The sequence below is a fragment of the Astyanax mexicanus genome, chromosome 25 (assembly GCF_023375975.1).
Source record: "Astyanax mexicanus isolate ESR-SI-001 chromosome 25, AstMex3_surface, whole genome shotgun sequence".
In the NCBI taxonomy this organism is placed as follows: Eukaryota; Metazoa; Chordata; class Actinopteri; order Characiformes; family Acestrorhamphidae; genus Astyanax; species Astyanax mexicanus.
The window spans coordinates 24,352,146-24,377,699 of NC_064432.1; the positions used below are offsets into that span (position 1 = coordinate 24,352,146).

The following is a 25,554-nucleotide window of genomic DNA, read 5'->3' on the forward strand; positions in this document are numbered from 1 at the left end:
CATAATTTGCAAGTTTATGAGTTTGTGGGGACATTTTGGTGGTCATCACAACTTTTAAGGTTTTTTTAAACCAAAATTGGGACTTTTTTTTTTTTTTAGAAAGTTATGGTTAAGGTTATGTTTGGGGTTGATGTAAGTACAGTTGTTAGTGTGTAAATAAAAAGGTCCTCACAAACTGACACATTATGACTCACCACTATCCTTGTGGGGACACGGTCCCCACAAAGGTAGCAAACCTCACGCACACAAACACAAACGCACTCAAAGACACTGCATGCTGAGAAAGAGCAATGAAAGTCAAAACTAATCAGCCACCAGAGGAAACAGCCCTAGAAGGACGTCTCGGTTGCGGCAGATGTACCTTCAAAGACGCGTAATACTTCATTTCGGATGAACATTTTAATTTCCTCCACGGTGGCGGCATCGCTCTGCAGACAAAACAACAGCGGGTACACAAACATCAGTGCAACATGTGCTACAGATTAAGAAAAAGCAATTATGAAATGGTGATAATACATGTTTTATTCATACTGCGGATAGGCAGTGCCTTCAGAGATAAAGGAATGAATGGCATGTAACAGCATCGTAATCAGCAGTTTGAATGCCATCTCGCAGAGCCTGCTGATCATCTGCAGGAGCACGCATTCGGGGGAAAATTGGGCTTATAAACAAAACAACTTCAAGAAAATATACAACAAAAAAAGTCCTCTGTGCACAATGACTGAGACTTCATATAGAGTGGGGTCTGTAGCACTTAATAGAAAATGCAATATTATTTTGGCCGAAAATGAGTCCTGACTGTTAATATAATAATATTTTACCTATAATATAGTTTTTTTAGGTTGATAAATTACTAATACATGTATATTACACACACATATATATATATATATATATATATATATATATATATAGCATATATAGAATTTAATTACAGTACTAGTTAAAAGTTTTTTTTTCCTACATTGATCCAGACTATAACGGAACACATAAGGAATCATGTAGTAACTTAAAAGACCAAAAATTACTCTAAAGAACTAAAGAACAGTCCTGATGAGTGCCAGTTTCATCATCATAATGTTTTTCATGGATCTTTATGAGTATATAATTACTCAAATATTCACTATTTATTTACTGTATACCTGTAACTCTACCTCTTCACTACTTTACAACTGATGCTCTCAAACACTTTATTAAGATACAAGAAATTCAAGTAATTAACTCTTGAGTTCAGCACAGCTGTTAACTGAAAGCCTGAATTCCAGGTGACTCTAACTCATAAATCTGGTTTGTTGAACACTTTTTTAGTTTATTAAATAATTCCATTTGTTTTTCTTCATAGTTTGGATGACTTTAGTATTAATTTACAATGTAGAACATTTTAAAATTATGAAAAACCACTGAATTTAATGTCCATTTAAAGTATTTTTTTTATAAGGTATGGCGGCAGCTGCCTAACTACTCTCTGCCTCCGTAGAGTTCAATTTTTTAATTGGAAATGATGGAACTCTGGGCTTTTGAGATACAGAGATACAGGGTTATTGCGTTCACAGAGAAGAGAACATTAGACGATGCTTTTAAATTTGGTCAAAATATAAATAAAAATGTCTTGGACCACAGCTGCGTCCAAACTGGAGAGCCTTCTGGGTCATAACGTTTTTTTTTAATGACTCATGTAACCAAAAACTCTCTACAGCTTTCAGCTTGATTTAGGGCATGTTAGTGTATCTTTGCTATCATAACAAGGGGAAAAGTACACCTTGCCAGGCTCAAAAAGTGAAAAAGGCATGTACTAATTATTTTAATAAATCATGATTGTTAATTTTGGGTGTAGTATGAAATAAACCAATCAGAGTTTCACTTGCTCATCGTTCCCTTTAAGAGCCAGGTGAGCTCTGACTGACTGGTAGATTGCTATTTCAGGGTTCTTGCACCATTTTAAAAGTCAAATTTATTGCTTTTTAAGACCTCAATAAATATAATTTAAGACCCCAAAATTGTCATAATTTCTTTAGTTCTCTCCCCAGTAAAGTTAACTAACTTTCCGCCGACGTTGGCACGTTAGCTAGCTTGCCGCTAATGGTATCCCTGGTAGTTCTTTTAAGCTAGCTAAAGTTAATTTGTTAGCTAGCTTGCTGCTAATGTTAGTTCTAACCCTGGTAACATTAGCTAGCTCACTTTAGCTAGCCAAAGTTAGTAAATTAGCTAGCTCGGCGCTAAAGGTAGTATGTTAGCTAGCTTGCTGCTAAAGTTTATATGTTATCTAGGTTGCTGCTAATGTTAGTTCTAACTCTGGTAACGTTAGCTAGCTCACTTTTTATTTTTGTTTTGAAAGTTCACATTCATGTCGCATGTCCATGGATCGGATACGTATCTGATTTAGGACCAAATATAAAAGTGCCTCAAATCTGATTTAGCACATTTACACAGACATGAAAAATATGATCTGAGCCACTTTAGCCTGGTAATGTGAACATAGTCTAGGTTGCACCTGTCTTTGCTGTTGCCAAGATAGCAATGAATGCAAGAAATTTACCTGAAAACACCTTTCACACATTTCCAGACCACCACGCCCATCAGCGTAGATATATTCAGAAGCACTGCTGCTATTTAAACCAGAAACGACGCAGACGGAAGGCATGAAAATAGACTGTGCTTTATTTTAACGTTAGTTTCGTCTACATAGTGCACCGTGAAGTGTCCTGATTATATAGTCCAAAAACATTACGTACTCTAACGCTTTCTAAACCGTTATGTAACGCCTCTCCATGAATGTGAACACGGAGGTGGTTGGCAGCTTTCTGAGAGGTGCCAATCGCCACTACGCGCCACCCCCCCCCACGCCCCCCCCGCTGCCGGCACACACACAGCCCTCCCTGCCGCTCGACCCGCCGCCTGCCTGCCCGTTTGATTGGACGTGGGAGGTGTTTGACAGATACGGCGCAGCGGGAGGCTTACGCAGTGTACGCTAACAAACAACACCCAGCCCGGCTCTCGCTCTTTAAACCAGAGAGAGAGACAAACAGAGAGAGAGAGAGACGGGCGTCTGTGGTAATTACACACCGACCCTGTCCAGGTTCTGTCCAGATACCAATTACTTCTTCTGGAAAGTTGGTGGATAACAGGGAGACCCCCCGGTACTGCGCCAGGGGACCACTACACTGTGATCTCACGCTCAGACTAAACATCACGCTACAAGCTAACTGTACTGCTATCTACAGTGCATTGCTAATGGGGGGGTATTCGGATTTGGATTAAAAAATATTCCCCAAGCTTTAAACATCTCAGGGAGCACTGTGCAAGAGATCATACTGAAATATAAGGACTATCAGACCACTGCAAAACTATTAACCAAGACCAGCCGTCCCTCTAAACCAGGGGTGTCCAAACTACGACCCGCGGGCCATTTAAAGCTTGTTTCCTTTTTTGGAGCGGCACGAGAGGTATTTTAGAAATAGAATGAAAGTTGGCACGCTGTTAAGCAGGTTTTTATAATGTGAGATTCAAAGTTTGAACGCTAGGTGTCAGAAACGAGCCAAAGAGTCTAAAGGCAGCGAGAGTGCGCATTTCTAGCGCAGAAAAACGGGCCAAAGAGTCTAACAGCGGAGAGTGTGCGCAATTCTAGCACAGAGAAACGGGCCAAAGAGTCTAATAGCAGAGAGAGTGCACATTTCTAGCGCAGAAAAACGGACCAAAGAGTCTAAAAGCGGAGAGGGTGCGCATTTCTAGTGCAGAAAAACGGGCCAAAGAGTCAAAGCGGAGAGAGTGCGCATTTCTAGCGCAGAGAAACGGGCCTAAGAGTCTAAAAGCGGAGAGACTGCGCAGTTGTAACACAGAAAAACGGGCCAAAGAGTCTAAAAGCGGAAAGGGTGTGCATTTCTAGCGCAGAAAAACGGGGCAAAGAGTCTAAAAGCGGAGAGGGTGCGCATTTCTAGTGCAGAAAAACGGGGCAAAGAGTCAAAGCGGAGAGGGTGCGCATTTTACTTTTAGTGTCCCCTACTACTATTACTACTCATACAGATTTTCCTATAATTACTTTTATAACTAAATCATTTTACTTCTACTATGACCATAAATTCTACTATGTTTTTCTCCTTTTTTATACTACTAAATCTATTCTTTATATTCCCACTACTCTTTGCTTTGTTCTGTTATATATCTGCCCAGAACTGTATCCAGTATCTGTGTATCACTGAAAGAATGGGCTGCAGACTGAAATCACCTCCTGTTTTACTTTTATCTGAAGCTAAAGTCATTTCCTATTCACTTTCAATTCTATTTCATCTCAAACCTGACCGGCCTGACCTGACCCAGCAGGAGCCCGGCTTTATATAATACGCTATGAGGTTTTAGTGTTATATTATAATATTTAGAGTGTAAATAGTGTAGTAATGAGAGTTTCAGAGCGATAGACCTCAGTGTACACTGCTTTTACACTAACTGCACTTCTTTTATTCTTTTAATACATCTTTCATCCACCCACCTGCTGGACCTTCAGAACTTAACCCTGCGCTAACAGTGTAACATCCTCTAAAACAACTCAAATACCCAATATTATCATTTATAACTCCATCCTGCAGATCTTAACCCTGCGCTAACTGTGTAACAGCCTCTAAAACAACTCAAATACCCAATATTATCATTTTTATCTCAGGCCAGCATATATAACTACATACAGCACCAGTTAAAGGTTACTCATTCAGTGTTTTTAATATATATATTTTTTTCCTACATAGTAAATGAATAGTGAAGTGATTCGGACTATGAAGGAACACATAATGAATAATATAGTAACTTAAAAGTTAAACTAACTAAAATTTTAAATACTCTGTGAAGCATTTAGATGATTTTATCTGGGGAGCTTTTAACTTGTGGTTTTTGAGGCTGGTAAATCTGATGAACTTATCTTGTACAGAGGAAACTCTCACTCTTTCTGGACTTTCCAGGGGTGGTCCTGATTAATGCCAGTTTCATCATTATATTGTTTTCGATTGCCTTTGCGGCAACTGCACTTGATACTTTCAAAGCTCTTGAATTTTTATTCTTTTCTAGTAATTTTTTCTTAACTTATTTAAGTAGTTCTTGTCATAATGTGGATTAGAATAGTATTTTCTTCATAGTTTGGATGACTTTAGTATTATTTAACACTGCAGAACACTGCATTAAAGTTTGTCCAAACATTTGATAAATACTGTATACTTTTGAACAATATATCATACTAGAAATAACATATTTTATAATAACAATATAATAGAAGAATAATGCATTTGCCAACTTTTAAAGATCAAGTAACTTTTAATTATTCAAAATATTAAGACATTAGAATGGGAATACAAAAATATCAAAATGTCCTAAACAGAGAAAACGAAAATGAAATAAAAATATATTTTTAAACAAGCTGACATACAGTATACAGTCTTTTTTTTTTTTTTTTTTTACATTAATAGGCTTTCCCTATAAAGGTATTAGTATGTTATTTAACATTGAGTGCCCTTAATTTACAGCTTACTGCAGTGTTTCCTCTAACATTAGGATTTTTTAAGCAGTGATGGCAGGACACACAACGTGTTAAATCATCAATATATGTTTTTAAATTGTAGATTTATTAATTGCAAAGCTAGAAAAAAAAAACATTTAGGTTAATTAATTTATTCAATGCTAAAAAAGTGGCAAACTGAACAAAAAATAGTCTAAATAAAGTATATTTTGATTTTTTAAATAATTTAAATAATGTAATATATTTTCTGAGAATAAAATAAGATACATTTATTTATTTTAAGGAACTAACTGTCCAACCAATTAACTATTACAGTCATTATTATACAATAAATCATCTTATTAAGAGGTTCTAGACTCACCAGAAGGGTACCGGAGGTGGGAGAACTTAAAGGACCAGGAGGACCAGGTTCTCCTTTCTCTCCAGGTGGTCCTTTGGGTCCGGAATCTCCTCTCTCTCCGGCTCGTCCTCTCTCTCCCTGAAAGCCTCGCTCGCCCGGGATTCCAGGATCACCCTGAAACATAAAAACATTCAGATTAATCCAGATCAACTATAATCAAACCAGATCACGTATATCAGCACTGTCCAATGAAAAACAACTCAATCTCAAAAACAGCAACTTCTAAACTCTCAATATAAAATTAAAGCCAACGTGAAAAGAGTTTATTTTTTAGCTAATTTTGTCCAATGGACCAATTTCACTCATCATGCAGGACAGCCCCAGGTACGGAAGAGCAAGGGTTACCTCAGGTTGTTCTAATCCATATTATGAGAAGCAAGAACTACTCAACTAACTTAAAAAAATATACAGTTTAAATTTCTCCTAGTTGTTTGGAATTAGTTGGACTTAAGAAATACAAAAAAATAAACTTTTTATTGTACTGGAAGCCATTTTTGCAAAAATACAATGTCTTCATTTGGGGACAGTAGTTTATTTAAACATTTAAAAATGATCAATTTGGAGTCAGAAGAACCCAATTAGTCCAAAAACTAAATTTGTGTTTCTATAGAAAGTAAAAAAAACTAGTTTTAAACATAAAATAAGATGAGAATTTTACCCCGGCCCATGTTTCTGTCTGGACTGGCTGTAAAAACTGAATGATGGAACTGGCACTCATCAGGATGGCCGCAGAAAAGGACGAGTACTTTGGTTTGTTTAACAGTAATTTTAAGATACTACATGATTCCTTATGTGTTCCTTTAAAGTCTGAATCAATCACTTCACTATTTAAAAAAAAAAAAAAAAAGTGTTTAAACTTAAATTAAAAGCTAAATCAGGATCTTACCCGCTCTCCTTTAGAGCCCCGGTCCCCGGGCCGGCCCCTGGCTCCCTGTGAGAAAGAAATGAGAAATGAAATTACGCCGAGGAGCAGAGTGGAGATACGAGGTAAGGCTGCTGGTCAATAGCGGAGAGGAGGAGACAGATAATTGGATATTGAGAAAGAGGATGACCCCGAGGCTAACCTCATGCTCTCTCTCTCTTACGCTTTCTTTCTCTCGCTCACTCTCCCTCTCGTCTCTCATCCTCTCTTGCTTTTTCTCTCTCAATCTCATTGCATTCGCTCTCTTGCTCTCTTTCTCTCACTCTCTCTAGCTCACATGTTCATGCTTTCTCTGTCTTACTCTCTCTCTTTCTCCCTTTTACTGTCGTTCTTGATCTCGCTCTCTCATGCTCCCTTTCTCTTTGGTCTCTCTCACTCTCTTTCTCGCTCTCCTTCTGTCTTGCGTGCTGTCTCTTTTGCTCTTTTTCTCTCGCTCTCTCTAGCTCACACTCTCTCATGCTCTCTTTCTCTCTCACCCTTTGTGCTGTCTCATGCTCTTTTTCTCTCCCTCATTCTCCCTTTCACTGTCTCTAATCATCGCCCTTTCTCGCTTTTTCTCTCTCCATCTCACTCTCTCTTTTTCTCGCTCACTTCCTCTAATTCTATTGCTACCCCTCTCTTGTGCTGTCTCACTTTCTCCCTCACCCTCTTACTGTCTCACTCTTTCTCGCTCATGTGCTCTTTTTCACTTTCTCTCTCATTCTCGTACTGTCTTTCTCACAATCTCTTTTTCTCTTTCTCGCTCTTTCTCTCATTCTCTCGCTCGTGCTCTCTTATTTTCTCACATTTTCTTCTTACTCTCTCTCTTACCCTCTTACTGTCTCACTCTCTAATGCTCTCTTTCTCTGTCACTCTTTCTTTTACTCATTCTCCCTCTCACTGTCTCTCATCCTCTCTCTCTCTCTCAATCTCTCTTTCTTTCTAACTTTCTCTCATTCTATTGCTCCCCCTCTCTTGTGCTGTCTCACTTTTTTGTCACCCTCTTACTGTCTCACTCTTTCTCGCTCATGTGCTCTTTCTCACTTTCGTACTGTCTTTCTCACAATCTCTTTTTCTCTTTCTCTCATTCTCTCTCTCGTGCTTTTCTCACATTTTCTTTCTTACTCTGTTTCACCCTCTTACTGTCTCACTCTCTCATGCTCTCATCCTCACTCTCGCTCTCTTTCTCTCTCTCAATCTCATTCTCTCTCTTTCTTTCTCATTCTATCTCTCTCCCTTTCTTGTGCGGTGTTTGTGCTCTCTCCCTCTTGCTGTCTTTCACAATTCTCTCTCACTCTCTTGTTCTCTCTCTCCTACGCTCTCTTCTTCTTGTCATTCTCCCTCTCGCTGTCTCTCATCCTCTCTCTCTCTCTCTCTCTCTCTCTCTCTCTCTCTCTCTCTATTTCACATCAGATCTTCTGTTATCTCCTCTGGGAGAATCTTGTGCATCAGATTTTCTGCTGCTTCATTACAGCAGTGATGCAGGAGAAAACGCCTGTTTTCATCCAGCCAATTCTTCCCTCTTTTCTTCCGCTCTCTCTCTCTCTTTCTCTGTCTGTATTCCCCAGCTCCTGATGGGGGGATTAAACCCATCGCCGCTGATCTGCACTTCCCTTCGGCCCCTCTGTGAAAGCAGCGCCGAGGGAGAGAGAAAACGAGAGAAGGAGGAAAGCGAGAGAGTGATAGAATGAGAGAACTGGCGACGGAGGGATTTTTTGACCTGCTAGATGGCACTGTTGCACTGCTGAAAGAGTGCGAGGGAGGGACGGAGGGAGGAGAGGAGAGGGAGGGCCGGCTGGGAGGGAGGGTGAAAGAGAAAAGCGAGAGAGAGAGAGAGAGAGAGAGAGAGAGATCTTGATGAGAGCGCCTGAACCCCGCAAGCGGCGCGAGAGTCGTGCCATTTGAGAGGAGGATGACGCGGATGGATATGAAAATAATGCCAAGTCGCCCCTACAGTCCAGCTTCCTCTAATAACCCAGACACCTATAGCGACCGCCTGACTCATCCTCCACGTGTCCTCCAGAGTTTATCTCATTAAGACCTAAAGACGAGTAAATATACCCAACTTACTGTATAAAGGTCGTAAACACATGCAAAACGTATACGGAATTACCACTTATTTACCCAGGCCTGTCACAATAATTACGTTAACGATTTCTTGGGCAATATTTGTCCACTTTCTCCACAATTCGGAAGGCCAATTACCATTATAAATGCTACCAGTACCTTTTACCATATTTTTCAGACTATGAGGCGCGCTTAAAATCCTTTCATTGTCTCAAAGATCATCAGTTCTCCTTAAGTATGAATTCTACCAGTCAGGTATTAGGGATCAGTAAAGCCACTCTATTGAAGTACATTAGGATTATAAGGACAAGTTTTCAGATAAAGTTTCTCCAGCACAAGGGCTGGAATATAATCAAGAGGAAGATGGATGATCACAAGCCATCAAACCACCAAACTGAACTGCTTGATTTTACACCAGGAGTAAAGCAGCATAAAGTTATCCAAAAGCAGTGTGTAAAACTGGTGGAGGAGAACATGATGCCAATATGAGGTCTGAAAGCTGGTTGTGGTTCGTAGTGAATTAAACATATAACGCTTTATTTCATCCCAGCTATCAACTTTCTGCGTAATTAGAGAGGTTTTTTACTTTCATCAGTCAACATATATACAAATATAAACACGCGTATGTGTTTATATAAATGTTAAAAACTCTCTAAAGCTTTATGTGATCTGCAAAAACAGAGCTTAGCCTCACAGAGCATCAGATTTTAGTGAGCAGAGTGGGTTTTAACTTCCTCCTGTTTTGCATAGGAACATTTAATTAGCGATAAAATGCATTATTCATTAAATATTGCCCTCTGTGGCTAACTTTCCCTCCCCTTCCGAGAGCATTAGCAGCATGATTAGGGGGAGAACTCATCATTAAAAGCTGTATAAGGCTAATATCCGCTATGCTTTCATGTGCGTCAGAACGGAGGAGAGCGGGAAGAGAGGGAGGGAGGATGGAGAGAGAGAGACGTCTGCACTGAGAAACACTCAAAAATACCCAAAAGTGAAACTTTATACAAAAAAAAAAAAAAAAAAATCGCCCTGTGTTAGATCTCTGTGATCTCAGCCTCAATTTCCACACGGTAATACTATAATAAAACACAGATACAAGCAGAGAGATTAAGTTACTCATATTAAAGGCTTTTTGGTACCACTTTAAAATAAGACTGCCTTTATAAAGGGTTTATAAATGGTTTACAATTAGTTTATTAATGGTTACTAATTAGGTTGTAAATGCCTTAAAAATCACTAATAATCAGTTATAACACATATGTAGAAAGGGCAACAAAGACCTGTTGTTTGCCAAATAGTGAACCCACAGCCTTCTGTATTGTTGCCCTTTCTACGTATGTGTTATAACTGATTATTAATGATTTTTAAGGCTTTAATTGTAAACCATTTATAAACCCTTTATAAAGATAGGCTTATTTTAAAGAGGTAGCAGCTTTTTAATATTTTAATATGATGTGAGACAATATCTGTCTCATTTACCATTGCAATTCCATTATAATTATAACTAACTAACTAGACAGCAATGGCCCCGCCCCCGGAGTGAAAACCATGAATCTGATTGGTTAGATTGTCCTATGACTTTGCTAACAGACTCATTACTACGCCCTTCAAAAAATCAGCAGGAGGGTCATGCAGACACTAAAGAGGCCAGAAGCTGTTTTCAAAAAGCAGTTTTGATTGGTTAGAACAGCTGTCAATCAGATAAGAGTCCTGTCGCAACTGAAAAACACTAAAAAAAAAGACTAATGCTTTGAATTAGTTGCTGTTTTTTATTTTAGTTAAATTATAAAATATATGCTTATAGTTTACAATAACTATAATATATATATTTCCTGATTAAATATTATGTAATGATTTACATGATTTACTATTGTCAGGGTTAGAAGGGCCTCACTGCACACCACTGGTTTCTACTTAGTAAAAAAAAAAAAAAAATTGTTCATGGGCTCAGGTAGAGTTGGGCTGGATTTTTTTGGGCCCCATCTTCCTGATGACAGGAAGTGAAGACTAGCACATGCCTCCTCCGATACATGTGAAGCCAGCGCTAACACTCGGCGGAAAGCACAGCGACTTGGTTCTGATGCATCAGCTCACAGACGCAGCCTTGTGCTGATCCACATCACCCTAGGAGTGATGAGGGGAAATAGTATGGGCTCGGCTTTAAGTATAAAGCAGTCAGGTGATCAAATCTTACCTCATATCCAGGAATTCCATCTTTACCAGGTCTCCCCTGCACAAACCAAAACACACAGCTATCAGTATTCTCAGCCAATCACTGTTCATTACATAACAACATGTAATTAGTACCAGTTTATGGAGGCCAGTTAGCATTATGCTAATAAAACGCTAAATGGTACCTCACTAATTTCCGCACCCTGGCACATCAGAGTAGACTGAGTATCCTTCTATAGGGACGTCCCTTCATTTTATACATTAGTATTAAAGTATTCTATGGTTTCACATTATATCATATCTATTTAACCACCAACAAGCTCCTCAAAACGGCATTATCACAACCCGTCCACAGCTCTGAATGGAAACCTCTGATTAGTTAGTTAGAATACCTTCTTGACGATTAGCTTAACTTACCCAGCTGAGAAATTAGTGCCCATTCCATCAGAAAAGCTTAGAAAAAAAATAGAGCCCATTATACTAATAGAAAGCTTACTAAAAATCAAAGTTGTTCTATTAAAAAGCAGATATGCTATTTTGTGTTCTCCGCTGGTGGTGTTGGAATTGACACTAATTTGTCTTTCTACTGGTAGAATTGGCGCCAGTTTATCTGAATAAGCTTTCTACTGATGGAATGGGCACTAATTTGAATAGGTTTTATTTTTGTATTTAATGTACAGCCCTGGAAAACATAAGCGACTTAAAAATTACGAGTTTCTTTGATTTTACTAAATTGAAAGCCTCTGGAATATAATCAAGAGGAAGATGGATGATCACAAACCATCAAACCACCAAACTGAACTGCTTGAATTGAGGCATAAAGCTATCCAAAAGCAGTGTGTAAGACTGGTGGAGGAGAACATGATGCCAAGATGCATGAAAAAAAACTGTGATTAAAAACCAACAGGGTTATTACACCAAATATTGATTTCTGAACTCTTAAAACTTTATGAATATGAACTTGTTTTCTTTGCATTATTTTTGTTATTTCAGCCATTTCTCATTTTCTGTAAATAAATGCTCTAAATGAGAATATTTTTATTTGGAATTTGGGAGAAATGCTGTCTGTAGTTTATAGAATAAAACAACAATGTTCATTTACTCAAACATAAACCTATAAATAGCAAAATCAGAGAAACTGATTCAGAAACTGAAGTGATCTCTTCATTTTTTATAGAGCTGTATATGACTGTGCAGTTTTATATGTATAAAACACAACAAGGCATGCACATCAATCCTTACCGGAGCACCGGGTGGTCCCTCGGGTCCGGGGAAGCCCGTCTCTCCCACAGGTCCTCGCTCGCCCTGAGAAAAGAAAAGAAAGAGAGGAGGATGAGAAGAGGAAGAAGCTGAGTGTGGAATCATACCTGTCTTCCAGCACTGAGAATTCACTGTATAATACGAGTGATAAAGTAAATCTCACCGGATCTCCAGGGGTTCCAGATTCACCACGAGGACCAGTTTTTCCCTACAAATCACAAAAACTCAAATTAAATGAATGTAAATTAAATTTAAAATAAATTTTTGATGTGTCAGTTATCCAATTACATCTTAAAACTGATTTTTAAAATCTATTTTTAACTAAAAAACAAACAAAAAAATCCCGTTTTCTCCCAATTTAGCTACCCATTCAACTGCTACTCAGCTGTATTTCCCACATCACTAGTGATGCCCCAACACCAGGAAGTGAAGACTAGCACATGCCTCCTCCGATACATGTGAAGCCAGCGCTAACACTAACGCTAACGACTCGGTTCTGATACATCAGCTCACAGATACAGCCTTGTGCTGATCCACATCACCCTAGGAGTGATGAGGGGAAAGAGCGCCATCTACTGTACCCACCCAGAGAGAGAGAGCAAGGCCAACTGTGCTCTCTCAGGGCTCCGGCAGCTAATGGCAAGCTGCATAATTGGGATTCGAACTAACAACCTCCCGATCATAGTGGCAGCGATTTAGACTGCTGGACTACTTAGCGTCTTTTAATTTCAGATTTTTAAATAAAGTATGAATACTTACAACAGGGCCTGGTATTCCAGGTGGGCCAGGCAAACCAGGGTCTCCCTACAACACAATCAACTAATTAATTAATCAATCAACCAACCAACCAATCAATCAATCAATCAATCAATCAACAAATCAATCAATAAATTAATTAGAGAATTTGTGACTGAAGGGTTTAGTATTTTTACCCTGGATGTAACAGATAGATAGATAGATAGATAGATAGATAGATAGATAGATAGATAGACAAATACACAAACCGATAGATAGATAGATAGATAGATAGATAGATAGATAGATAGATAGATAGATAGATAGATAGATAGATAGATAGATAGACAAATACACAAACAGATAGATAGATAGATAGATAGATAGATAGATAGATAGATAGATAGACAAATACACAAACAGATAGATAGATAGATAGATAGATAGATAGATAGATAGATAGATAGATAGATAGATAGATAGATAGATAGATAGATAGACAAATACACAAACAGATAGATAGATAGATAGATAGATAGATAGATAGATAGATAGATAGATAGATAGATAGATAGACAAATACACAAACAGATAGATAGATAGATAGATAGATAGATAGATAGACAGATAGATAGATAGACAGATAGATAGATAGATAGATCGATAGATCGATAGATCGATAGATAGATAGATCGATAGATAGATAGATAGATAGATGCAGGCACACAGATAGATACAACTTAATAGAAACATGGATTTCATTTTCCAGCAGTACACACTGCCCACACTGCATACCAAAAGTACCAATTGGTCTTATATAATAATCTAATTTTTTGGACACACTGATCTTTGGGTTTAGCTAGAATTGTCTCACAGGTCAGGGCAAAACTCACGGGACCCAACACTAGTCTCGCTGATGCTGGATTGCTGAGGGCAGCTGTGTTCAGTGAGGTGAATTAAAAGTCTTGGCTTGTTTTTTACCTTCGCTCCTGGCAGTCCTTCTAGTCCTGGCAGACCCATCGGACCCGGTTCTCCCTGGAAGAGGAAAAGTAAAGTTTATCTCGGCTCGCTGTTTGTGTTCTGTTCTACACTGGCTGGATCAATACGCAGCATTGTTTCTGGACAAAAGCAGAGAAAACAGAGATAAACTACAACACGCCCACAAATACAGCCATTCACACGGTTTAAAGCCTTTACATCCAGTTACTAAAGCTGGAGAGAAACTTTGAGAGATACACTTTATTATACAGACAAAAGTATTGGGACACACGTGAATTTACGATTTCTTCTAAAATGATCAATCAATGTTCAACAATGTTCATTTTACTCAAACATAAGCCTATAAATAGCAAAACCAGAGAAACTGATTCAGAAACTGAAGTGCTCTCTTCATTTTTTACAGAGCTGTGTATGCTTATATTAGGCCAAAAAATCTGCAAACGGGGGAAGCTTATTTTTCTTCCTAAGATTTTTTTTTAAGCTATAACCGCAAAGTCTTAAAACTAGTTATTTAAAAAAAATCATATATATATATATTTCATCATATATATTTAATCAAAAATCATATATGTATATATATATGTATGAACATAAGACGAGTGAGTTTTGTGCTTATTTAAATTGAAAATTAAAAATGACTTAAAATAAGGCAATCAATGATTGGTGGAAACTTCACACTAGACCTCGAGCAGTTTGGGCTGTGTGTCTCTCCACTCTTCCTCCAGACTCTGATCCCTTCATTTCCAAAGGAAACGTAAAATTTCATTTTCCAGCAGGACACCAGTAGCAATTGGTCTTATATAATATTCTAATTTTCTGAGACACTGATTTTTGGGGTTTTTATTGGCTGTAAACCACAACAATCAACAATAAAATAAATACGAGTTCCACAAAATGAAATTAATTAATGAAATAAAGCAACTTTTCAATAATAATCTAACTTTTTTAGATGCACCTGTATTTTTATTCAGAATTTGAGAGAAATTTTGGGAGTACATGTTTTTATTTATCCTCTTTTTTTTGTACTATATACTCAATAATTGAAGCTACAGTAGGTTTTTGAGGTTGAAGGGCTCTCAGTAGAGACTCTGGAAGGTTTTTAGGGCTACAGGAGGAAATGAGGAAGCTGGTTCTCCTGCAGAGTGTGAGACCCGGGTTGGGTTCTGAAGCTCGGCTGGGCTGATAGATGAGACAGAGACGTATGGAGAAGGTAATTGTCACACGTGTAGACTGTCATGAATAACGGAGCACCGCCGGCCGGGCGGGGAGCGGGATCAGCTGCGAGACGGATTGGGGCAATTGTGGCTCAGCGCCGGGGCTGCTGGGACTATTTATTCAAATGTCAAATTAGCATGGCACTGAAAAATCACTCTGCAGCAAAAAACGAGAAAAAAACGAGAAAAACGCGTACAACAATCACCCCCACGAGAACTGGGACCACGGCTTTTCCACCGGCGCAAAACCGGCGTGGCTATTGTCACCCGACGTCTTATTATTTCACGCAGCTGCGTCATTTACAGAACGGTCAATCAGCGCATTGAGGAGAACAGGAACTGGCGCTGGAATAAAGGGTAGCGCCGGGGTTTTGGCAGAGCGCCTGATCTTTCTATTATAGAGCAGAAAAGGGTACGCTAAGTGAGGGTCTATCCACTTTCCATATCCGGGTGGCCAACAGGTTCCAGATCAGCTGGAAAACGCATGTATAATCAACTTTAATTTCAGAGAAAAAGATGTAGTATTTACTTGAGCAAATATAAAAAACACTTTTTAAATGATAATTTTATTTATTTGAGGGAAAAAAAGCAATCCAAACCAACCTGATCCCTATGAGAAGAAGTAATTTTATTTATTTATTTAGACTTTATTTAAGCAAGTTAATCCCACTGAGATCACATATCACTTTTACAATGCTGATGGATGGACGGACCAATAGATCGATAACTGGATGGATGGATGGATTGATTGATAGATGGATGGATTGATGGTTGGCTGGACGGAGCAATGAATGGATGGCTGGATTGATGGATGAGTATTGGATGGATCAATGGATGGATGGATGGATTGATGGAAGGATTGACATATGGATTGATTGATTAATTGATGGAGAGAAGGGTTTATTGATGGGTGGACTGATTGATTGATAGATTGATGGACCGATAGACATATAGACTGATAAACTCATGGATTGATAGACTGAAGGACCAATGGATAGACAGATTGATGGACCGATGGATTGATGACTGGATGGATGAATGACTATCAATTGGTGGACTGATTGGTTAACTGATGGATGGATGGATTAATGGATGGAAGTATGTAAGCATACATTATTGATGGATGCATGGAAGGGTGGATGGATTGATGGAAGTTCTGGCAAATGGATTGATTGACTGATGGATGGATGTATGGATGGGGGTTTATTGATGGATGGACCGATTGATTGGTTGGTTAATGGATGGCTGGATTGATGGATGAGGAATGGATGGACTAATGGATAAATGGATTGATGGAATGATTGATGGATGGATGGACTGACTGATGGATGGATTTAGGGAAAGATTGATTGATGGACTGATGGATATACAGATTGATGGACTGATAGACAGAATGAAAGATAGATGGACTCAGATGGGTGAACAGGTGGATTGATTGATGGATGGATGGATGGATTAATGGATAAATGGATTAAAGGTTTGATGGGTGGGTTGATGGAGGGATTGATTAGAGGATGGCAGGATAAAGGAAGGATGGATGGATTGACTGATACGTTTGGACCACAATAAATTACCAAATGTTTTCTAAATTTCCTAAAACTAGGTGTTGTCTTTTTGGACTGGTCCAGATAGAAAAAGATAGAAAACAGCAAAAAACTATATAAAAATAAAATCATTAACTTACCACTCTTCCTTCATCCCCCTTCAGCCCCTGAGGAGAATGAGAGTAAAGCCGTGTGGTTAGAGCTGAGACCTCACTGATTTAATATACAATATTCTCATACATCACTTTACATTATTAAACAATTATGCAAATACACTGAAAATATTTCTATGGCCGAGGTCATTAGCATACAAATGGATGGCACTTGAACACAGCAGCGGAGTAGCCCTTATGTATCTATACACACATCTAATACACTCGCGGTCTACACGCAGAGTAATGTAAGAGCATTAGCATGAGCTTTAGCAGCATTTTAATACAGCGATACACTGACCCATAAGAGCTGTGATTTCATTCCATACAATCACCTGCTCTCTCACACTCAGCTCACTATCACACACACACACACACACACACTGACTAAAATCATCTTATACTGATATCAACCCCAGCACTTCACATTCACCTTATTCAGACACGCCCACAGCGACGGTTTCTGCATTTAAAGCCCAGCATGATGTTCTAATACACCTGTACTAGCCAGGTACGAGCCACCGATACGAGTATAGCATCATACCCAACACTATAGAACAGAGCGAGAGAGAGAGAGAGAGAGAGAGACAGATGGCGCGATCAAAAGAGAGAGACAGATAGAGCGTTCAAAAGAGAGAAACAGATAGACAGACAGACAGACAAACGCGCGAGTGAAAGAGAAAGAGAGTGAAATGGAGAGACAGAGAAACAGACAGACAGTCCGAGAGAAAGAGAGAGACAGACAGACAGAAAGACGGTGCGAACAAAAGAAAGAGACAGATAGACAGATGGTGGGAGTAAGAGAGATAGACAGACAGTGAAAGCGAAAGAGAGAGAGACAGATGGTGAGAGTGAGAGAGATAGACAGACAGGCAGGCAGTGCAAGCGAAAGAGACAGACCGTGTGAGTGAGTAAAAGAGACAGACAGACAGGAGGCGTGAGTGAAAGAGCGTGACAGAGAGACAGACAGACAGTGCAAGAGAAAGAGAGAGACAGACAGACCGTGTGAGCGAAAGAGAGAGACAGACAGACAGACAGATGGTGCGAACGAAAGAGAAAGAGAGAGACAGACGGCACAAGCAAAAGAGAGAAAGAGAGGGACAGACAGACGGCGCATGCGAAAGAGAGAGAAAGAGAGAGACAGACGGAGTGAGCGAAAGAGAGAAACAGACAGACTGAAAGACAGACGGTGCGAACGAAAGAGAGAGAGACAGAAAGACGGTGCGAGTGAGAGAGACAGACAGATGGACAGACAGAAGGCAAGAGCGAAAGAGAGACAGAGAGAGAGAAAGAGAGAGAGAGCAAGCGAGATTAAAAAAAAGAGACCATACGAGCGCCTAACCCTGCGTTCACACTGGAAAGCAACAGGCGATCACTCATTTCCTATGGCAGCGCAGTGATGGCGTGAGGACAGTTTGAATGATCTGCGTTTCTGTGTGTGCTTTCGGGTCGTGTGCTCTGCGTGCGTTTACGTGAACCAAACCGTGACGATTCGTAAAGAATATACGTACCAATACACCCCTACACTGTATATATTAGCCTTAAGTTTGTAGGCAGGTCACCCTCAGGTCTTTGTGCACGTACGGAACCAGTGCTGAACTAAACTCTGTAAAAGTTGTAGATAAGGGTTTAGCAGGGCTTCTGGGTGGTCTCGTCTGCCGGGTCTCTTCACTCAGAGTAAGAGCACATTACAGACGGGGACAGATGAGGAGAGATGAGCCCTGATGAGCTAATTGGCTGAGACACACTGATGGTGTTCAGAACCGCTCTGCATTTTAATCAGCTGTCCTCCAGCACCTGAGTCTGTACTTATGAAGCCTCTTCAGTGAGACACAGCTTCCCAACACGCTAAAACATCCTGCTCTTAGTTTAAAAACAGACCCTAGTGTTTATATAATACATACCGGTGGTCCGGGTGGTCCTGGCTGGCCTATACTCGCCCCTCCATTCTGTAAAACAGCAGAATTCATCCAATATTAGCATCACATTTAGCTTAAAAACGCATTGCAAAATCTATCACAGAAATAATATGTATTTTAATCAGGATTAAACTGTGGTTTAGGCCTGCCAAACAGACTAGAGCCTTCTTCTTTTAATTATATATACAGTTATTATCTCAGGGTAGTTTTGATGCTTTATCAATAAAACTATATTAATAATGTGCCGAGTAAATGTTTAACGGTGAGCTTTAGCATCAAACAGAATGATTCAACGCTCCAGCTTCAAGAACTCGGAAAGAGGACACATATATACATACGTATATATATATATATATATATACGTATGTATGTATGTATGTACAAATATGGTCTAAAGTAGTTTAGTTTAGATTATATATTGCCTAAAAAATAATTGTGCTAGTCCATATCCCTTTTTAAAAAAGCATGACATTTTAATTTGTAAAAATATTCAAAATTACAATACATTTTCAAAAAAACTAACAAAATTAAAACACTTTCAATTAACGGATTCTTCTTGCTAAGAAAAACATAAACTGTATTATCGAACAGTACGAGTTTGTCCAATTAAAAAATTATAATAATAATAATAAAAAAAATAAAGCTAATTTGTACTTTTTTAAGGTTCACTTTAATCTATTTATGTAATTAATCTTAAGTAATTTGTTGTGTGCTCTGAAATTAAAATACCAACAAAGACATCATTCAAACAAATTAATTATTTACCTTATAAAAGTTTTTGTCACTTGAAATTATTTGTGAAAATTGAATATTTTAAATTATTGAAGGAATGTTTCTAAATCATATGTATGTAATTTGACAATAATATTAACATAAAAAAGCACTTTCAACCAAATAACAACTATAAATGGCAGGATAACACAGCTTTATAACTGACTCTATTTTGATCTATATGACTATATCCTTTAAAAAGAGAGATAAAAGCAAAAAATAAAGAGATAAAAAGAGATAAAAGAGATAAATCTTCTACCTGAAGCTTGTAGAGACTGCTCATCCCGTTCCCCTCCACGTAGGGAGCTCCCTGCAAACACAATAATAATTACAGTTAGAGCCTCGCCTCGCCTCGGCCAATCACATCATCAAACACCTCGTCCTCTCGTCCTTCTGTAGAAAGATGTTTTAAGGACGTGCTGAAGATCAATACCACCAACATCACCTAATATGAAAAAACTATTAAAAAATATATATTAAAAGATAATAAAAACGCCCATTGACTTAACTCCGTGTAGAACACGAGGTCGGATTACCTCACAGAGGAAGTGATGAAATATATCAGAACAGAAACATATCGCGCACCAACATATATCGATCCGGGAGAAACGCAGGAGAAATATCGAGTTTTTAGTGTTTTTGAACGTCAATTTTCAGTCTCTAAGGCCAAAAACGTATCCTGTGCAACAAGAGGAAACTCTTGCTCTTCCTTTAATGGGCGGGACTAAGCAAAGACATGCAATCTCAAGCTCCAATCAAACTTACGGGAGGTCCAGGAAGTCCAGGCTGTCCCTGTGGTCCCTCACTGCCCTAGAAAACACATAAATACACATATACAGTTTAGAGTTTACATTTCTTACAAGCCAGTGTGCAAAATACATTATCTACATTTACTCTGCATTATCACATCACTACAAACACAGAGTTATAGGTGGTTGATAAGGTGTTGCTGTGGTACAGGTGTTGGTGGCTAAAGAATTGCTAGATGGTTAATAAGGAGTTGCTGTGGTACAGGAGTTGGCTGCTAGGGAGTTGCTAGATTGCTAGAACGGGTTTTATAAGGTGTTGCTGTTGTCCAGGTGTTAGTGTTTAAATAATTGCGAGGTGGTTAATAAGGTGCTGCTATAGTAAATATGTTGGCTGCTAAGAAGTTCTAGGAGGCTGGTACAGGTGTTGGCTGCTATGAAAGTGCAAGGTGGTTGATAAGGTGTTGCTGTTGAACAGGTGTTATTGGTTAAAGAATTGTGAGGTGGTCGATAAGGTGTTGCTGCAGTAAAAATGTTTTGGCTGCTAAGGTGTTGCTAGGAGACTGCTAAGGTGTTGCTGTTGTCCAGATGTTGGTGGTTAAAGAATTGCAAGGTGGTCAATAAGGTGCTGCTATAGTAAATATGTCGGCTGCTAAGAAGTTCTAGGAGGCTGGTACAGGTGTTGGCTGCTAAGAAATTGCTAGGTGGTTGATAAGGTGTTGCTGTTGAACAGGTGTTAGTGTTTAAATAATTGCGAGGTGGTCGATAAGGTATTGCTGCAGTAAAAATGTTTTGGCTGCTAAGGTGTTGCTAGGAGACTGCTAAGGTGTTGCTGTTGTCCAGGTGTTAGTGGTTAAAGAATTCTGAGTTGGCTGATAAGGTGTTGCTGTAGTAAAAATGTTTTGGTTGCTAAGAAGTTTTAAGAGGCTGGTACAGGTGTTGGCTGCTAAGAAATTGCAAGGTGGTTGATAAGGTGTTGCTGCAGTAAAGGTGTTGGCTGCTAAGGAGTTTCTAGGAGGCTGGTACAGGTGTTGACTGCTAAGAAATTGCTAGGTGGTTGATAAGGTGTTGCTGTAGTAAAGGTATTGGCTGGGAAGCAGTTGAAAGGTGGTTGCTAAGGAGTTGCAAGGTGGTTAATAAGGTGTTGCTGTAGTAAAGGTATTGGCTGGGAAGCAGTTGAAAGGTGGCTGCTAAGGAGTTGCAAGGTGGTTAATAAGCTGTTGCTGTAGTAAAGGTGTTGGTAGTCAAAGAATTGCGAGATGGTTGATAAGGTGTTGCTACATCCCGATGAGCCTCCCCACCGCGGCTCTGAGGGTCCGAGTGTCCCGCGGGGCGGGGGGTGCAGGTAAAAGGATGCTCCTCGGTTCTTTAAAGCGAGAGTCTGCCAGGCGTGAGAGCTGATCCGGTTTGTGAGAGGCAGCGGTGTCTCCGGCGCGAGAGCATCATTACTCCAGTGTGTTTTATCCTCGGCTGGAGGAGATAGCGCTACTGAGCTGCTCAGAATACAAACCAGTACCGAACACTTCAGCTCTAAAACCCCTCCATCAATTCAAAACACACTTACTAGGTCTTGTTAGGTGGTTGCTAAGGAGTTGCTTCACTAAAGATGTTGGTTTGTGGTTAATATGCCAATGCATTGTTTGCTAAGGTGTTGCAGGGTGGTGCTTAGATGTGGCAAAGAAGCTGATAAAAGTTACTACGGGGCAGGCACGGGTTGCTTAGGAGTTGTTAGGCAGTTACTAAGAGTTGTAACAGTAAAGGTGTTTGCTTGATAGTTGCTTTATCAGTAAAATTGTTGCTAAGGTGTTGCTAATTGGTTGCTAGGTGGTTGATAGGAAGGCAATACTATAGTAATGGTGTTGCTCGGTTGCTAAGTGGTTCCAACAGTGTTCCTTTGGTACAGGTGATGGTTGCTATGATTTTGTTAGGTGGTCGTTAAAGAGTTGGTAGGTGGTTGCTATACAGGTGTTGATGGTTGCTACAGTGTTAGGTGGTTAGGTGGTTAGGAGGGTGCTACTATAGTAATAGTGTTGCTTGGTAAGGGTTTGTTAAGTGGTGTTGCTTTGGTACAGATGTTGGTTGCTATGGTCTTATTAGGTGGTTGTTAAAGAGTTTATAGTAAAGGTGCGGACTGGTAATGTTTTGCTTGGTGGTTACTATGCAAATGTGTTGGTTGCTAAGGTATTGCTAAGTGGATGTTGCGTAAAATCTTATTGTTATTTGTTCCAATTTCAAGTCAACCTGATTTTGCTTTTTTATGTTTTTTCCAGTAAACATATTTAGTGATATGAGGTCATCAAGAAAGTATAAATTAACAGGACTACTTACCCGTTCACCCTTTGGTCCTGCAGGGCCAGAGGGTCCAGGTCTGCCAATGGGGCCCTGGAATTAATTTTAAGATACTTTTTATTCTATAAACTATTGACAACATTTCTATCAAATTCCAAAAAAAAAAATAAAAGTTGTAATTTAGAGCATTTATTTGCAGAACAAATAAACACTTTTTAGACTAAAAACCAGCACTTATGGTTGACTAGGGCAGCTTTATCTTTTTAATCTACTGAAAGTGTCTTCTATCTCGTGTTTTAAGCAATGGAACTTGACAAAATATGAATAATTTGGGATTTTATGCATGTAACAACAAAAAATTATACTTTCCAAAGATACAATCTCTTAAAACGAGTACCGTATTTTTCACACTAAACGTCGCACTTAAAATCCTGTCATATTCCCAAAAATCGAAAATGCGTCTTTTAATCCAGTGCATCTTATGAATACTCACGGTTCCTCAGTTTAGCGCTGTCTGGCAGCATTTACAAGCGCTAACTACGGCTTGCTCTAATGCTAACGCTGCTGCACCCAGCCTTAGTGGAAATCTGGAAATCTAATCTTACTGTAAATAAACATTTTCAGGACAGAAATCTATGTGGATTAACATCCAGCACTCGTTTTCAGCGACTTTAAAAGAAAATAGTTTTTTAACAATTACAGTTTTGTTTACTTAACTTAGCTCTACTTAACTTAGTTACCCCACCACCCTCCATTGGCGAGATCTGCTGAATTAGAAGGAAAACATGGCGACACCCCTGTTCCTTACTAGTGTTGCATAATGCATCTTTTAATCTGGTGCGCCTTACAGTGCGAAAAATACGGTTCAATAGACTTTTTACAACATTAAACCATTATAATATATTTATTATAATGCTTATAGCTATATAGCTTGATTTCTTTTTTCTACTTTTTTTTAAACAGTTAACAGTATCCACATATAGTACTTTTGGAAATATATATATATTGTATATTAATAATTATTTAAGCTCTAGATATGAAATGTACTTACAGAAGCACCGGTTCTTCCTGCAGCTCCAGGGAATCCAGGCACTCCAGGAGGACCCTGGGATGAAAAATCCCACCATTAAATATATAACAATAAATATATATGAACTTTATAAAGTAAATGTTTCTCTCAGACTCACCTCATCACCTTTATCCCCGATCGGCCCAGGGAACCCTCTCTCTCCCTTCACCCCCTGCAATATATATCACAATTTCAAAATCATATATATATAAATCAACACATATATTTGACTATTCATGATCTTCAGAAGAAGCAGCTGATGATGCCACTTCCTGTTGTAGATGTGACTTCATGTTGTAGAATGTTCCAGATGTTTAAAAAAAAAGTGTGGAAAAAAAAAAAAACTGGAACACAACTAAAATGTGTATTTTTTTACTTAAATATTGTGGATTTATTTATAAATACATCTCTGAAGGATTTTAATAATTATATTTCATGGTAAAGTTTATAGTTAGAGAGTGGGGACAAATAACAAATGCTATGTTTTCAGTGTTCTAAGTAGTTTTTATTAATGTTTTAATTACATATCTTACTTTTGCAATTAGGTCAATGTACAAGACACTATGCTTAATAATAAAATTTATTTTAAAGTTATGTTGTGTGCACATTTATACATATAAATGCTTATATATATATATATATATATATATATATATATATATATATATATATATATATATATATATATCTATATATATCTATATATATATATATAACTAATATGCTAACCTCCCCCACCAGGTTAACATATGACCTACATGAGGATCCCCACATCTCCCTTCCTGAATTATCCCTCATAATAAGCGCACTACGTGACCAGTCTTCTAATAGAGGCAACTTTTGCAGCGCAGGCACCACATCTCTCTGCTTCCATGGCAACAGGAGCTGATTTCAGCTGCTCAGAGCTAAATATTTCGTTAATATTAAAGGCCACGCAGCAGATCTGAAAAACATCTATTCATAACATAACTGCACACATAATCGTAATGGAGCGCAACATTGGTGGAGAATGCGGGCAGGGGTTTTATCTAATGGGAGATGGAAGTGAGAAGTTGTAGACTGTTTTGTTCTGTTTTGTTTGGGGGTTTGAAAGCCGGGTTGCTGCTTTCATTTGAAACATATTTACGCCATAACATTAAGACCTTAAAGGCCTCCATAATTTTTTTATTCATTTTAAAAAGTCTAGTTGTGTTTCTAGTATGAATGAATGCCATGTGAGCTGTTTTTTTGTGAAAAAAAGTACTCTGGTGATCTGGTATAACACTGCTTTAGTCTGGTGAAGGAGTGGAGGGGGAGAAACAATAGTATTTCGGCTCGGTTCATGAATATTCATACCTGCAAACAAAAATCGCCTCTGATTGGCTAACAGCACTGCAACATTTTTACACTAATAACAGTCTTTGCAATGTCAAATGTTACTTTACAACATGTGTAATAATACCCTGCTAAGTGCAGTTCAGCCACTGACCTAGTCTTAGAGTCTCTGTAAAACACCAAATCCACCGGAGATCCTATTTAAACCTATAGTTACTTACACACAGAGGTGGGTAGTGCAGGTACAGAAAGTAAAAATCCACTCCGGGGTAGATTTTTATTTTTAACTAGTGTAAACAGAACTGTTCTAAACATACACCTACCTATCTCAATTGTACTTGGCTGGTGGTGTTTTTCCTCCATAGACAAATTCTAATCATTTGTCTCTTATCTCTGAATTACTGGGTAAATCATATATATATATATATATATATATATATATATATATATATATATAAACACTGATGTGTTATTCGCACAAATAACACAGGAATGAACTGCCATG

The 25,554-nt window shown here is 38.6% G+C and overlaps 1 protein-coding gene across 4 annotated transcripts in view; it reads right to left on the bottom strand.

The window, feature by feature from the left end:
• The window catches only part of LOC103037411 (collagen alpha-1(XIX) chain), a 199,858-nt gene that overhangs the window by 22,476 nt on the left and 151,828 nt on the right, over nucleotides 1–25,554 (bottom strand). For all 4 annotated transcript variants that reach the window (XM_049472167.1, XM_049472166.1, XM_049472164.1 and 1 more), the window contains 15 exons: nucleotides 23,854–23,907; nucleotides 23,718–23,771; nucleotides 22,706–22,759; nucleotides 20,397–20,441; nucleotides 19,891–19,941; nucleotides 18,846–18,890; nucleotides 16,930–16,956; nucleotides 14,014–14,067; nucleotides 13,057–13,101; nucleotides 12,461–12,505; nucleotides 12,280–12,342; nucleotides 11,060–11,095; nucleotides 6,784–6,828; nucleotides 5,859–6,011; nucleotides 362–428 (listed from right to left, as the gene is read on the bottom strand). In XM_049472167.1, coding sequence (XP_049328124.1) covers nucleotides 362–428; nucleotides 5,859–6,011; nucleotides 6,784–6,828; nucleotides 11,060–11,095; nucleotides 12,280–12,342; nucleotides 12,461–12,505; nucleotides 13,057–13,101; nucleotides 14,014–14,067; nucleotides 16,930–16,956; nucleotides 18,846–18,890; nucleotides 19,891–19,941; nucleotides 20,397–20,441; nucleotides 22,706–22,759; nucleotides 23,718–23,771; nucleotides 23,854–23,907 — 838 coding nt within the window. The remainder of the gene's footprint in view (nucleotides 1–361; nucleotides 429–5,858; nucleotides 6,012–6,783; nucleotides 6,829–11,059; nucleotides 11,096–12,279; nucleotides 12,343–12,460; nucleotides 12,506–13,056; nucleotides 13,102–14,013; nucleotides 14,068–16,929; nucleotides 16,957–18,845; nucleotides 18,891–19,890; nucleotides 19,942–20,396; nucleotides 20,442–22,705; nucleotides 22,760–23,717; nucleotides 23,772–23,853; nucleotides 23,908–25,554) is intronic.